The sequence below is a fragment of the Nilaparvata lugens genome, unplaced genomic scaffold (assembly GCF_014356525.2).
Source record: "Nilaparvata lugens isolate BPH unplaced genomic scaffold, ASM1435652v1 scaffold5307, whole genome shotgun sequence".
Classification (NCBI taxonomy): Eukaryota; Metazoa; Arthropoda; class Insecta; order Hemiptera; family Delphacidae; genus Nilaparvata; species Nilaparvata lugens.
This window is the reverse complement of record NW_024091171.1, coordinates 5,675-21,797: the sequence shown is the minus strand read 5'-3', so window position 1 is coordinate 21,797 and position 16,123 is coordinate 5,675. Positions and strand designations below refer to the sequence as shown.

The following is a 16,123-nucleotide window of genomic DNA, read 5'->3' as shown; positions in this document are numbered from 1 at the left end:
GGAAATTATTTTTCCCTCACATTTTCCAATTTTATCTGAGATTTCGAATTATTGGACATACTAGATACAGGTCATCTACATTATTGTAGTGCAAATGATTTCTCAACTATTGTTACAAATTCCGATGGACTTTGGAAATGCTTGTATGACATTGCAGATAAAAAATGTAAAAGATCAACTTAGATCATTCTGTTTGGAAGAAAATGCAGTATCAGGCTTAAGCAAGGTCTATATCTCAGCTATTTAAAAAGGTACAACATATTTAGTTATACCATCTTATAGATCTAATTTTTCTGAACACAACCATATGCATAACTCAATATGGTCAAAAATGTGACTTATCAACTTGTGTCATCTACCCACAGAACTAAAGTTAATTAATTAATCATTACACTATCTAAAAGAAAAAATGGAATTTTCTATTAATTTGGAATAATACTTTGAATTCGCCTATTCAGATCATCTATTTTAAATGAATTTTCAAAATGCATTTCAAATAGTTGATGTGAAAAAGTCATACAGATAAGAATGAATGGAATACCAATCCAGCCATGTGTACGATGTACACAAGACCTTGCAAGGTCGTGAATGAATGAATGAAATGCATCACACCAGATGTGTAAGGGCCAACGTCCTCACTTCGCAACAAGGAAGGCAGAGCGTTGAGCCGACCTTGACACAGTGAGCGATCGCCCGATGTTGTCAGCTCATGCGTATGCTTGCGCGTGCGTACACACTTCATTCTATAAAACACATTTTAATTTTTCTTATCACTCAATGCAACTTGGAGAGTGTGGAGAGTTCTCTACACATATACTAGTGTGATAGGTGAGTGAAAACTTTTTATAGAATAACAAACTATTTTTTATTGATATATAACAAGTAAATTATGCGGTTAACAAAGTAGGTTATGTATATGCTGATATGCGATGCAATTGTCACCTTAACACAAAACTTGTAAATTATAGATTCATACAACCTCAGCTGAGTGAAGTGGAGGAAACACAATACTTGAAAATTATAGATTATAATGAAAATATATGTAATGGCTTGTGCCAAAACTAAATACTTGAAAATTGTGATTTACAAGATATAGGTTATATTGCTGAAAGACGATGTAATGTCAAGTCCGAAAATTTGTTACAAGATTATTAACAAAATAAGTAATAAGTAATATAATTATCATGATTTAAATTTTATGCATTTTAACAATGTTTATGTCAGTCATGTACTGATTAATATGTTTCACAAAACAGTAACAATGATTTGCATTTACTTTTAAAATTTTGGATGTCTTTGGAGGTCAAGATCTGCGTGAAACGTTCAGGTATGTAAACATCTGTTGTTCTCTGACCTGACAGCCGGATAACAAAATAACTTATAAGTAATAATAAAATTCATAAAATGTTAACTGAAACCCTAAAAGTAAATCTGAAAATTTGTTACAAGATTATTAACAAAATAAGTAATAAGAAATATAATTATCATGATTTAAATTTTATGCATTTTAACAATGTTATGTCAGTCATGTACTGATTAATATGTTTCACAAAACAGTAACAATGATTTGCATTTACTTTTAAAATTTTGGATGTCTTTGGAGGTCAAGATCTGCGTGAAACGTTCAGGTATGTAAACATCTGTTGTTCTCTGACCTGACAGCCGGATCTTGAGCACCACGCGACGTCCATGTTGATTGCAGACCTCCCTCACGTCCTCAATAGGGTAAGGTGTACCCTCCATCAACTCTCTTAGAGGAGTCCAGGGTTTCGGGGAGTACCTATTGATGACGGTGAGGAAGTGCTCCTCGGGGAGAATTTCATCCTCCTCCTGCTGTAACAACGTCATTATGGAGCTGTCCTCCTCCTCATCCTCTTCCACCGCACGTTTCTGTTGAAAAATATTTCATTAGACTCTTATTTGTTTCAGGTTATAAAATCATACAAGAGAGAGATCTTGCGCTCAACAGATTCACTACTCAAAACTGTGACTAATAACTCGCAAATTCTCTGACATGAGAGAGTGATCTTGCGCTCAACAGATTCACTACTCAAAAAATGTGAGTAATAACTTGGAAATTCTCTGACATAACTCTCAATTATCGGAAAAAATTTTTCACTTCATTACAATCAACATAAATTAATCATTAATCATGCAAATTTTTGTTTCACACTCAAACAACAACTATTTTTCATATAAGTAATAAGTAATTTGTCATCAAAGTTATTGCAGAATAATATGATTGAATTTTTCATATAAGTAATAAGTAATTTGTCATCAAAGTTATTGCAGAATAATATGATTGGATTTATAATAACAATATTATTCGAATTTCACGTTTCATTACTCATGCAAATTTTTGTTTCACACAAACAGTTTATGCATTATTCGAATCAGTAATTTGATATAGTAAGTAATATATATAAGTAATAACTCGGAAATTCTCCGATTACTTGAACTCAATTCAAATTGGTAGATAATTGAATTGTTTCATGCAACATATTCGAATTTATTATCGAAATTACAAAAACATGTTTTGAATTTTTATCCAAATTTCAATGCAACCATCGTGAGAATTTATCTGTGTTTGGATTGTTTTGATAGTACAATTAGATAGCTCAGTCTTCGCTCGCAGTATAAGAATCGGTAAATGCACACAAAAGATTTATAAGATTCACATTTTATAAAGATTTTGTGTACATTACAATAATAATTTTTTGTATGCTAACCTTTGATTGAGTGAGGACGCCAGGCTCCTCATCGTCGACAAACAACCTCCTCTTGACAGACTGCTTGGGGGCGGGTACCGATGTGAGCGCTGCTCGGCGTGGTGCCCAAGTAGCTTGCGGGGGAGGGCTGCTGTCTCCCACGATGATGCTGGAATCCTCATCTTGGACGAAGATCCCTTGTTTCTTCAAGGGATCTGAGGTTGAGGCTGAGGAGGAGGGGGCGCCAGAGGTGGAGGCAACAGCTGATGTTGTAGCTGAGCTGAGGCTTTTCTGCTGCTTCTTCTGCTGCTTCTGCTGTTCCCAGTAGTTCAGCTCCCTCTCCGGAGGCGGGCTGTCTGGTAATAAGAATGAGGATGAGGATGCACGGTGTGACTTGTCCATGGTGTCGAGAAGCGCATACTGATAGCTCTCTAACGTGAATGATGATTTTCCACTGAGAAAAGCGATTATATAGCAAGTCGTTTCTCTGTCTGTTGCATGCTTGTACGAGTGAGATAGAAACACAAAGGAGGTGTGTATCACAATTGGCGAACACTGCCGATACTCCCCAGAGCTTTAGCTCGAGGTCATTATTGATTGTAAGTGAAAATTTTTGTTATATTCTCATATTTTTGTGAAAGTGTTGATTTTTATAATATATATTTAGTGTTACAGTTTGGTTACATTGTTTTTCCACAGCATTTTCTCACCTCACTACTCATAAGCAATTGTGCTCTCGTGAAGGAACCTTACCTGCATCTAGAAAATCATAGCCGAGGTGCTAGCTGAGCTTCATTTCGTCAAATCAACACATGTAAGTTCATTTTTACTTAAATTTTTCTCCTCCTCCTCTCCTCGGAGGACATTGTTCTCCTCCTCCTCCCCTCCGAGGACAAAAATTGACGTTCTCCTCCTTTTTCTCCTCCTTTGTCCTCCTCCTTTGTCCTCCTCCTCCACTCGTTTAGCAGGAAAGAAAAAATGAGAGAGGAATCAGGAGAAGGGGTGAGAGCTAAATGTCATGAGGATTGTCACAATAATTTTCTTTATTTTTTAATTATTATACATACATCAAAGCATATCTATGCCCAAATCAAATACAGAAAGTAACTCTTTCCTTATTCCTACTAGGAATAAAACATCTAGCTTGATTCTAATTTTATAATTCAAATCTATGTTCGGCTTTTCAAATTCTTCCTCTAACCAATAGTTTGAAAATGCTTCCACATTTTCAAACTGTAGGATATACCGAGTATTGTTTCTATTGTACACTTCTTTTATTGCAATAATGACTAACTCTATACCTTGTGGTAACTCTTCCAATCTTTTACACTCTCCTACTTTCACTTTCCCTTTAATTTCCAGCACTGTGATGTTATTATACTGCTCCACTTCTTTTTGTGTGAAGGGAGTGTCTTCCAAGTTTTTCCAAACATCTGGGAGAAACTTAACTGATTCTATTCTAGGAAATGTATGCCCATTATAGCTTGACATAGCATTGACTGTAATTACACAAATTTTCTCTTCCCTTGGTAGACAAATAATTTCTTTTTTGTCAGTGTAAGGGATTACAAAATAACCCTCTTTCTTGAGAGTTTCGATAGCTTTGTATGCATTAATGAAAACATTTTTATGACAGCCCTTTACAAAGTAAACGTTTTTCAAACCATCTTTCTCCCCTAGTACACCTACATATGGGAATTTCCCAGTATTATTCACAGTAAATGCAGTCACATTATAAACTCCACTAGGCTCAAAATTTCGCCAATGTGAATGGTCCAAGTTCCTCTCAAATTTTCTATTTTAAAATTCTTCTAGCTGCTTATGCTGTTCCCTAAATGACTGTGTGGCTTCAAAAAACTCAATTTTCCTCCGTTTTTAGATCAATTTCATCCAGTTCTAGCTTATGCTTCTTGGATGATAGCACTGAGATAGGAGACAAGGGTATGGAGGAAGCTCACAAGTTATGTTTGGCCGTTTTCTTAAGACTTGTGGTATTAAGTTACCTGTTGCTACAAGACCCAACTCATCTAGGTCAACAACTTTGGATATGGTAGAGAAAACTGCGGTTGACTTGGAGAAAAAAGTCTCTCCACTCTCCACACTTTTGTGAGAAACTGATATTATTTTTGTTTGATGGATCCTCGAAAATTTCCACATAATTAATAGGTAGTAGATTAAAGCTAAATGCAGAGATTACATAGGATATTATTTTATTTCTATGTTGTGGGTCAGTGGGAAGCTTTACTTGTACTCCACTCAATTTGCTGGTATTGCTATTACCCCCAGTAAACATACTGTAGAAGATCATTATAGATCAAACAACAACTATTTTTCAAATTATCTGTCAGTTTTCTCCACATTTTAGCCAAGGACACAGAATAAATTGGAGCATTTTGGAAATAATTTCTACTATCATTCAAGAGTGACAAGCTATCTTGAATAGGCTCAAAGGTTTTGCTATTGGCCCAACTCAAACAATCAATTCCCAACAGTTTTATTGTTATCTGCTATCACATTATAGTCTTCTTTATATTCTCCTTGGAAACAAAAATGATGATTTGTAGTTAGAAAATCACACTTTAGTGAACCGTCTTGGATAGATAAGAGTCAATTACTAACTAAGTAAATATTTTACAATTGATTATATACGCTGATCATTCCAACTTATAGTTTAATATGTTTTCAGATATGTGCTCTCGAACGGAAATCATTTGATGAATATATAAGCTTAGTATATTATAAATAGGCATTTTAATGAATTACGTAAATATGATTCTGTTTCTTTAGAAAAAATGGCGAGAATACAAAGTTATCGTTGTGAACTAAATGAACTATTGGAGACGCATCACCAATTATTGGACCAGTTAGCAGAAAAAGGATGGACAAATCTACAATATTTAACATTTGTGAGAGATTATGAAAAATTAGGAGTTTGGCATAGTGATAACTATAATCATATTTTAGTTTGTGAATTATACGGTACATCATATGATAAATTCTGGGAGAATGGCAATATCCCAGGCTCATACAGATGTGATTGTGGTCATCTTAAAGAGTCATCGATAAAATTAAGAAGGTTATAACAGAAAAAAATAAACATTTAACAAAAGAACAATTAAATAAACTTATCTGGAATTTTTTACGAGATTCTACAGATGAGACAGGCTTAGAACAAGATTGATAGCATATTCTGTTTAATTTCAGATTGGAGATGGATTCAATTTCATTTGATAAGAACTATTTTTCGAATAAAATCGATAAAAAATATAGATGTTGTTATTTCGAACTTATTGACAAAACAATATTAGAATTGAATAATTTCGGAAAAGAAGGACTAACGTTTGAGGAATATTTAACATTTATAAAACCTGGTAAAAGTGAAGAACAGAAGTCAGAACATATAAGCGTATGTTATATTATAAATAAGAATATAGTTGATAGACATCAAAGATGCGAATTAAAGGAAATTCCTGAATTTTGCTATTGTAATTCATTAGGTTGGTTGAATATTCGAATGTATTATTTCATATAGGTAAGAAATCACCTTGCTATGCTTTCAACGAAGGCTATTTCAACGACCCCCACTCCACCTCCCTCTCCAAATAACTAACTAACCTTTGATTTGCTATGTCCACCTTTGTACTATGTTCTCCTCCTCCTCCCCTCCGAGGACAAAACCTCTCCTCCGAGCACAATTTTCCTCTTCTCCGAGGACAAAAATTGTCCTTTGTCCTCCTCCTCTGTCCTCCACTCGTTTAGCAGGAAAGAAAAAATGAGAGAGGAATCAGGAGAAGGGGAGAGAGGTAAATGTCAACACTCAATGTCACAATAACTTTCTTTATTTTAAATTATTATACATACATCAAAGCATATCTATGACCAAATCAAATACAGAAAGTAACTCTTTCCTTATTCCTACTGGGTGTATATTTAAAAACATCTAGCTGATTCTAATTTTATAATTCAAATCTATGTTTGGCTTTTCAATTCTTCCTCTAACCAATAGTTTGACACATACAATGCTTCCACATTTTCAAACTGTAAAATATACCGTATCTTGTTTCTATTGTACACTTCTTTTATTGCAATAATGACTAACTCTATACCTTGTGGTAACTCTTCTAATCTTTTACACTGTCCTACTTTTACTTTCCCTTTAATTTCCAGCATTGTGATGTTATTATACTGCTCCACTTCTTTTTGTGTGAAGGGAGTGTCTTCCAAGTTTTTCCATACATCTGACAGAAACTTAAGTGATTCTATTCTAGGAAATGTATGACCATTATAGCTTGACATACCATTGACTGTAATTACACAAATTTTCTCTTCCCTTGGTAGACAAATAATTTCTTTTTGCTCGTTGTATGGGATTACAAAATAACCCTCTCTCTTAAGGTCTTCTATTGCATTGTATGCATTAATAAAAACATTTTTATGGGAGCCCTTCACAAAGTAAACATTTTTCGAACCTTCCTTTTCTCCTAAAACACCTACATATGGAAATTTTCCTTTATTATTTACAGTAAATGCAGTCACATTGTACACTCCACTTAGATCAAAATTTTGCCAATGTGAATGGAAATATGGCTCAAGTTCCTCTCTCAAATTTTCTATTTCTTCCTCAAATTCTATAAGCTGTTTGTGCTGCTCCTTTATGCTCTCTGTAGCCTCTAAAAACTCAATTTTCCTCCGTTTTAGATCAATTTCATCCAGTTCTAGCTTACGCTTCTTGACTGATAGCACTGAGATAGGAGACAAGGGCTGTATCTCTTTAACAGGGTACGGGAGAAGCTTACAGGTTATGTTTGCACGTTTTCTTAAGACTTGTGGTATCAAGTTACCTGTTGCTACAAGACCCAACTCATCTAGGTCAACAACTTTGGATATGGTAGAGAAAACTGTGGTTGACTTGGAGAAATAAGTCTCTCCACTCTTAATATAACACTTTTGTGAGAAACTAATATTGTCCTTGTTGTCTGCATCCTCGAAAATTTCCACATAATTAATAGGTAGTAGATTAAAGCTAAATGCAGAGATTACATAGGATATTATTTTATTTCGTTGTTGTGGATTGGTAGGCAGATTTAATTGTACTCCAGTCAATTTCTTGGTATTGCTATTTCCCCAGTAAACATATTGTAAGAGATTGTTAAAAACCAAACAACAGCTATTCTTTAAATTGTTTGTAAGTTTAGTCCACATTTTAGCTAAGGATACAGAAAATATAGGAGCATTTTGGAAATAATTCTTACTGTCATTTAAGAGTGACAAGCAATCTTGAATAGGGTCAAATTGATTAGAGCTATAGTTATTTCTAATGCTGTAGTTATAAATTGTTGCTTCCAAACGTGTAATACCATGCATTTTAGCCAAGTCAGAGGTAAAGGTTTCCCGTAATCTTGTATCTGGACAGGCAATAAAGTCTACAATATGGTTACCTAACTGCTTATTTACACCAGGGCTTGTCATTTGACAAATAAACTTATTATAAATTTTTACTCTCACATTACTATTAACCCAAGTCAAGCAATCAATTCCAACAGTTCCATCATTATTCACAATTACATTATAGTCTTCTTTATATTCTCCTTGAAAGCAGAAACAATGATTTGTAGTTAGAAAGTCACACATTCCATTCTTGTTGAATATTCCAGCAAAGTCCTGTGTTATGTCCAAGTCTAGTAGATAGAAGTGCTCCTTCCTCAGCTGCTCCAATAATCTCGGTAGTTCTTCTATCAATGTAGCAATTGGCACATCTGCAAGCTCCACTTTGTAAGGTATCCCCACTGGTTCCTGGTATTTTTGTTTCACTTCGTTGTAATTGTCATTGCCAAGCACTTGTAGAATCTTTTGAGACATATCACTTCCACTGTCCAATAGGTAAGGTAGCTTTGCTTTGACTCCATGTTTAGCTGACACCATATTTGAGAATTTGCCTCTTAAATATAAGTTGAATGCACCACATATATCCTTTTTTAGAACAAAACGTCTCTTATCCATTGCCTCACAATCATCCAAAGCACAGATTTTCACAAGCATTATATTGTCACAAAAAGGTTCTGTAATAGGCACAAGATTTGAGTCATCCTGCACAAACAGTTCTTCCCCACCAGTGTAATCAATATTTCCAATGTCTGTCACAAGGTTGTCATTCCACATGTTTTCTGATAGAAGCCACAAACCAAACCGCTCATTGGTAGGCTTGATTTTATTAAATTGGGAGAGGGAGAGGGAGAAGGAGAGGGAGAGGGGAGGAGAGGGGGAGGAAAGGGGGAGGAGAGGGGGAGGAAAGGGGGAGGAGAGGGGGAGGAGAGGGGGAGGAGAGGGGGAGTTTGCGCATGCGCAGAGGGGGAGGGGGGAGGGGGAGGGGGATTTGCGCAAAATTTTTTCCTTATTTCTCGCGGATTGCGCAAAAATTCTTCCCAGTAATCTTAAATATAGGCTACTTAAACTCGCGCGAGTAATGCAGGATTAATCATTAATCACTTATTATTGCTCACAAGCTTCAATTTGGTTTAGAGCTAATGGTGTTTTGCTAAATGAGAGTAAGACACAAGGAAACCTTTTTAGTTTAAGAAATTCACCTGTGGAGAGCAATTTAGATTCTTGTAGTGTAAAATTTTTGGGTATCTTTTGTTGTTGGCAAATTGACATGGGAGCTACATACCAGATAATGTCAGTGTTAAACTGTCCGGATCAGTCTACTCATTGAGGAACTTGATGAACTACGTCTTCAAGTCATATGTGAGGTCTACATATTTTGCGTTCTTCCAGAGTATTATTCCATATGGGCTTCTATTCTGGGGGAATAGCGCCCATGTGCAGGATCTTCTAGAAATTCAGAACAAAGTTGTCAGGATTATTACAAACTCTGACAGATTGACTCACTGGAAACCATTATCTGTAGAAATAAGAATATCGACATAATAAACATTAACATATTTACAGTTCTCATATACACAAAAAACAAACTGTCTAAACATCATCTAAGAAGTAATATGTACACTCTCATAATACTAGGAGAAAAAGGCATATCGATGCACCTTTCTGTAGACTGGGTAAGTCACAGAATAACTACTTTTTTATTGGACTGAAAATGTTTAATAAATTACCATATAATCTTCTAGAAGCACCATTCAGGAATAAGTTATATAGTTTGTTGATTGAAAACCCCAAAAAGAATTTTTAGACGTAAGAAATCCTATTCCATGAAATATAATATTTTAAAGCTGATTAGGGAAGCCTAAACAACGTTTTCAATGGTTATGGTAAATATGATGATATAATAATTATGCTATGATTACCTTATGTCTGTAAGTGTATGACTAAGTTATTTTTGTTGACTATGACTATAATTGACTAGCTGATTTGACGTTGTCTATAACTGTTATTATCATGAATGACAATAAAATTCTATTATTATTATTATTATTATTATTATTATTATTATTAATGAGACAATTCACCTTTAATGAGAAACTTTCATATGTCAACTGAATCAATTAATTCATTTTTCTCTTTTTGATAATGCTCAGATGTCTGATCATGAGTGTACAAGAGTATGCAATTATTTATATTATTAAAATTATTATATCTATACAATGAATGAGAACGCATGACCTCGAAACGAAGAAGATACACGTGCTTCCCAGAATACACTATCCATTTATCATACATTGTACTTCTTGGAAGTTATAGAAACTATTATCAACGACTTAGTCATTTCGTTGATTATATTTTTGGAATAATTGAATCATGATTAATATTGGCTTTGAAGTGGATCCGGAAGTTGGTGACATTAGACACTGAATGCTATTCAAGTGATAGCAATTGCTCACTCTCATTATTCTGATCACGTGTCAGCTTTATTAATAAAACACTTTTTGGAGTCACGTAATCTTGTAACTTGGATTACAGTTATTGGGAATCAGATGAGGATAGCAAAGTCCTCCAAGAGCAATAAGCTGGCTGTGAATCATCTCTCTTCAAGTTAATTATTTTTTCTCATCACCTCTTGACGTAGAGAGCCACTAACTACATGATCTCTTCATCCCACGTGTCGTGCTTCTCTGAGCTCCAATTTTATCATTTATAGATACTTCAATTCTATTCAGACTTAATGGAAAGTTACAACATTTATTTTTGATTAGTGCTTTTGCAACAGATCTCTACTAACCCGGAATTGATAGAGTTCTCACACGTAGGATATATATTTTCAAGTAGTAATGGAAAGAAGCTTCCATTCATTCAAATTCCATTTAGCTGAATTGTGTTTGGAAGTAAAACACCTGAAAATTCGAGGGATTTTACGGTCATGGTGAGAGTCATATTCGTTTCGCAAAGCTATATTGATAAAACAGATTGATAAATATTGAGAATATGAAAAGATAGTCAATTCATTCGAAATTTACTCCAATTTTATGTGAAGTTTTTTACTGATAGTAGTAATTTAGTGCTCTTCCAACTATTTTCATTCCATGAAATGATGATTCATACGAAATAGCAGGTAAAATATTATTTTGCTAATGAATTGGATGGAGGTCTATTATAATTATTTAACTGAACAATAGAATCGCTCTTTCATGTTAGTGGTGTCTGCACATTCCAGTCAAGGCCAACTGAGAGACCTTTTAGTTATTTCGTTTGTGGTGCATCACAGAGATAAGAGCGAATACATAGCGAAATTGTCAGTGAATGTCATATGGAACACGACACAATTCAAGAGCTCGGGCTGAAAGGTTAGCGCGTGCATAATTCTCCCCTCGGGGCTCTCAAATAATAAAGGCATAAATACCAGGCTTGCCTTCAACTGGAGTGTGAATAATCCTCTCTCAAAGGCGCTTGCTGACTGGCTGCTACGCATCTGAAGCTCTCGTTCATTCAGTATCGAATAACTTGCAAGTTGAAGCAATGCGATTATCGATTCGAAAAGCTCGGTACAGGATTCATAATATTGGATGAATGGTGCTTGGCATCGATTTGAGTGAATTCAATCAGTTTATCAGCGTAAGCCTGATTATTTGTAACAAACAGGATAAGCAAAAATTCTCCAAGGCTGGGAAATCATTGAATTCATAATATCGAAACGCAATATTTTATATTGTGTGAAACGTAATCAAATTATGTTTCTCCCATAGAAAGGGAAGTCATCAATCATTCATAATAATAATATTATCAATAACGATCATTGCACCACAAAGTCAAATACAGAAGAAGTCCTGTGATAATATTCCCTATAATAAGAATATACTGTAATCTCTTTGGTAGATTGGATTTTTTCCATTCTCAAATTCGTCAATAACTAAGCTTTTGAAACTTAATGAAGATATTTTTCAATTACCAAGCATAAATATGATGAACAAGAGGACGAAAGAAGAAGATATTCGAAAGTAGCAGAGACTATCAAGTTTTTGAATTGAATTGGACATAGAATCAAATCAAAAAGTCGTCTCAAATTGACATACATAAATAATTATGACTGATGTTCCAGACAAATAGAGTTATATTATAGGATAATGTTTTGAAGAAATGAGAAAAAACTATTTCCAGAAACAGTTGAGCTAGGACTATAATATATAATATTATATAGAATATATTATATTATTCTATAGAATATATTATATTATATCATGAGAAAAAATTAGAGAGAAATGCGTATACAGAGTTGGGCAGGGAGGTATGTATGATTTGAAATAACAGTTACACAATCTTTTAAACGGAACTCAAAATTTATTTTTCTAGTGTGTACCTTGGATGTTGTCATTAAAGGAGATGAAGAGGAGAAAGTTAAAACATTGATTATGTACGTAAAATAACATCTGTTAATTGCTGACCGTTTTTGACGATACACTCCTGAAGACGTTGTGAGGAGTTGTCCACTCCTTCGAAGCATTGTTCGTGGTACCGCTAGAAGTTGAGTGGCCTCCTCGGTAACCGGACCTGTCACCTTGTGACTATTTTTTTATGAGGCTATCTAAAACCACGTGTTTACATAAACAAACCACGAACCCTTGAAGCCCTGAGTAGAAAAATAACACAATAATCTCGAGCGATACCACGTGCAATGCTTCAGGGAGTATAGACAACTTCTTACTATGTCTACAGGAGTGTATCGACAAGAACGGACAGCATTTTTTTTGTCGTACACAATCGTTGTTTAAATGCTATTTCTCTTCAATTGTTATAATAATTATTACATCCAAGGTACACACTGGAAAAATAAATTTCCAGTTTCGTTGAAGAATGAATGAATGAATGAATTTATTTTGCCAAAAACAAAATACAAAAAAGCTTTACAAAAAATAAATATAAGTATATGCTACTGCACTTAAACCAAGATACATACATTTATTTAATTAGATATAATAACGAAATGATATCCTTTAGATTACAAAAAATAGTTTTAAAATGAAGATTCAATTTATTGAATGAGTGTTTAACTGTTATTTTGAATCACCCGTACCTCCATGCCCAATCTTCTCTATCTTCTATCTATATCTATAAAAGGCCAAGCCCAGACAGACTGAAATTACACCACAGCCCAAACTACTGAGCCTGAAAACTTGAAATTCCACACTATTGTTTATGGTAGCCTCAAAACATCCACTAAGAAAGGATTTTCAGAAATTTGCCCCCCTCAGGGAGCTGGGGCCCCCCAAAAATTTTGTACTTTTTAACCGCTCATTGCACAGCAAAGTCATGAGGTTCTTTTTTGTTCAGTTACGAAAACAAATTAGATCTATGTCGAGGAAATCCGATCAGGAGCACAAGGGGGTCAAGCATTTTTCGAAAATTTTGATGTAAAATCACACTACAGCTCAAACTAATTGGCCTACAGACTTGAAACTCTGCACATATATTCTTCAAACATGCTAAACGCGCACTAAGAACGGATTTTGAGATATTTTGCCTCTAAGAGTTTCAAAGGATGGAAAAGGATCCTATCAAGTACGGCTATGAACATGGTAAGGTGAACGCCTTATAGAACTGAGATAATTGACACATGATATGGTGAACATGGTAAGGTGAACGCCTTATAGAACTGAGATAATTGACACATGATATTCTAAAATTTATCTTGTAATCATTGGAAAGCTTAAAATAATCCTATCAATCAGCTGATCGAATTAATTTTGCTTGCCACGTGTTTGTTCCATTTTTGTATGCTTGGCCAGTTCGGTTTGCGCCTTCTATCAGCTGTAATATGGAGTCTCATACATTCCAATTAGAGCAAAGCACAGAGATTTTCTTTGGTTAGGAGTTTGTTGATATTTCTTTTTTCAAATTAGATTTTTATTGCCTCAAAAAATCACATTGAAAACTTTCTAAATACACAACAAGATTGCAAAAACCATTCAAAATTAATGGCTTACTGTAGAATTTATAGTATTCCTGGTGATTGAGCCTGTCTTTTTTCAGCGTTGACTATTGATAATAGAGCTTTATTTACAACTAGCCTATCCGGCGAACTTCGTACTGCCAAAAAGTTAATATATCTCATCCTCATGTCACACTTGACTTTATTTGGTGAATCATGAAATTTATCTGACAATCAATATTTTTATTTACGTTTCAATATGGACTTCCCATGTGCTTAGTCGTGCTGCATTCATTATTCCGAAAACATATTCTACTCAATCCATTGGTAATAATATCTATCAGTAAAGTGTTGAATTAAAAAAATAGGTTTAATCAGTGTTTCAACGATCAATGCAATGTTTTCATAGTTGTTGATTGTCAATAGATGGTCCAGGAAATATGCGATGTACGATGAATCACACAGGATTCCATATTCTTTCCATCTTTCATTTTATGATAAATATAAGTTAAGCTAAATTCAAAAGAATTGTAAATTATTCTCTCATTCTTCATTAATTAATAAATGCAATATGAACAATTCTCTTCCATGAGGTGGATTATGAACAACTCTCTTTAGCAGGTGAATAATTCATTTTCAAAATTTTCCAATTTGTCAATGATAGGGGAGTGATAATAATTATTTGTAAAGGTCTTCTAAGGAGCCATTATCTACAGCTGGTACCAATCAACTACACTTCAACTCCAGCAACATCCAAAGTACCATTTTAATTTAAGTACCAGTACACAATCTATCACAGGGTGACGTGTTTATTACAGTTGATAACTTTAAATTGTAAATCATATTATCACAATATGATCTTGAATCATGATCATCCTTCCGTTCTCTCCGGTAGCCGCTCGGCCGACAATTTCGGATACATAGGTCTGTAAAATGGATTAATAAATAATTATTTTCAGCTCCCCTCTCAAAATTCTTGTTCAGAAACCATCCACAATATTCACACAACATATACTAAAAGTTTGATGCCGTTATGTCAAGTAGTTTACTAGTATATATATATATATATATATATATATATATATATGTAAATGAATGTCTGTTTGTGTGTTTGTTTGTTCCCTATAGACTTGAAAACTAGTAAACTAGAGGCTTAATTTTAGTAAATTTAGAGGCTTTTGTTCTGGAGCCGAATGTATATATATATATATATATATTGAATGAAGGTAAAATAATAAGGTTGACAACTTTCAGTTCTGTTGTTTCAACATTTCCATTTTCAAATCACTTTCAGAAAGTTCACCTGCTATTATGTTTGAGACACTTCTGGCGCTATCATAGTTTCACCACTATTCTGTTCCACAGTCCTATCTCTTCCAGTCGTTTACTATATCTATAATAAAGTAAAGAGTTGGCTTATACACGTACTGGATAGGAAAATTATGTTTGACGCATTATCACGTCTGAACTACTGGACTAATTAACTTGAAATTCCGCATATAGATTCCTAATTAACCAAGGATAGTTATAGGCCTATTTTCAATTCTTCAAAATTTCATTACGTCAAGTTTTCAGTTTGTCAACTTTTAAAATAGATCCTTGCAGAGCACGGTTCTGCTAGTTCTTTATAATAGTGAATCAGAATCTACCAGTAATTATTACTATCATGAAAAGCCAATAAACTGATTGTAATAATATTGTAGGTTTCAATATCGATCAGTAATTACCAGGAGAAATGTCGTGCTGGCTGAATAATGAATCAAACAGTGTGATTCTTATTACAGCTCTTCATGGAAACAACTCTTGAGAAAAGATGAATGACATACACCTGGTTCCCAAATGGTTATTATAAAATTGAAACTGGATGACCCGACTTCTCATTCCCGAAAAAGTTCCAAACTACAAACGATGTGCATGAATAAATTATTTGTAACAGGTGTATTCTTGAATCCCCTGTTTCAAAATTCTCTTACAGATTTTGGTATCAGTTTATCGATACTTTGCGTGACGAAGTGATAGGAAAGCGCCTCATCATCTTCATATAATCATTATCTCGTTTCGATTTGAAAAGAAAATCTGAATCCATTATTCCAACTGC

The 16,123-nt window shown here is 34.2% G+C and overlaps 1 protein-coding gene across 1 annotated transcript; it reads right to left on the bottom strand.

Annotated features, from left to right (window-relative positions):
- Window positions 1-805: 805 nt before the first annotated feature.
- On the bottom strand, window positions 806-3,110 carry LOC120355939. The gene is made up of 3 exons (XM_039444702.1): window positions 2,730-3,110; window positions 1,656-1,890; window positions 806-1,354 (listed from the first exon to the last, which is right to left on the bottom strand). Exons 1-3 carry the CDS (start codon window positions 3,108-3,110, stop codon window positions 1,236-1,238), a joined length of 735 nt encoding a protein of 244 aa, XP_039300636.1. The 3' UTR covers window positions 806-1,235.
- Between the last annotated feature and the right edge of the window lie 13,013 nt (window positions 3,111-16,123).

Coding starts and splice junctions, on each gene's coding strand:
- LOC120355939 (XM_039444702.1), bottom strand. CDS start 3,110: ATGGACAAGTCACACCGTGCATCCTCATCCTCATTCTTATTACCAGAC. Junction 1,891..2,729: donor GCGTCCTCACTCAATCAAAG/GTTAGCATACAA, acceptor ATTTTTCAACAG/AAACGTGCGGTGGAAGAGGA. Junction 1,355..1,655: donor GCTCAAGATCCGGCTGTCAG/GTCAGAGAACAA, acceptor TCCGGCTGTCAG/GTCAGAGAACAACAGATGTT.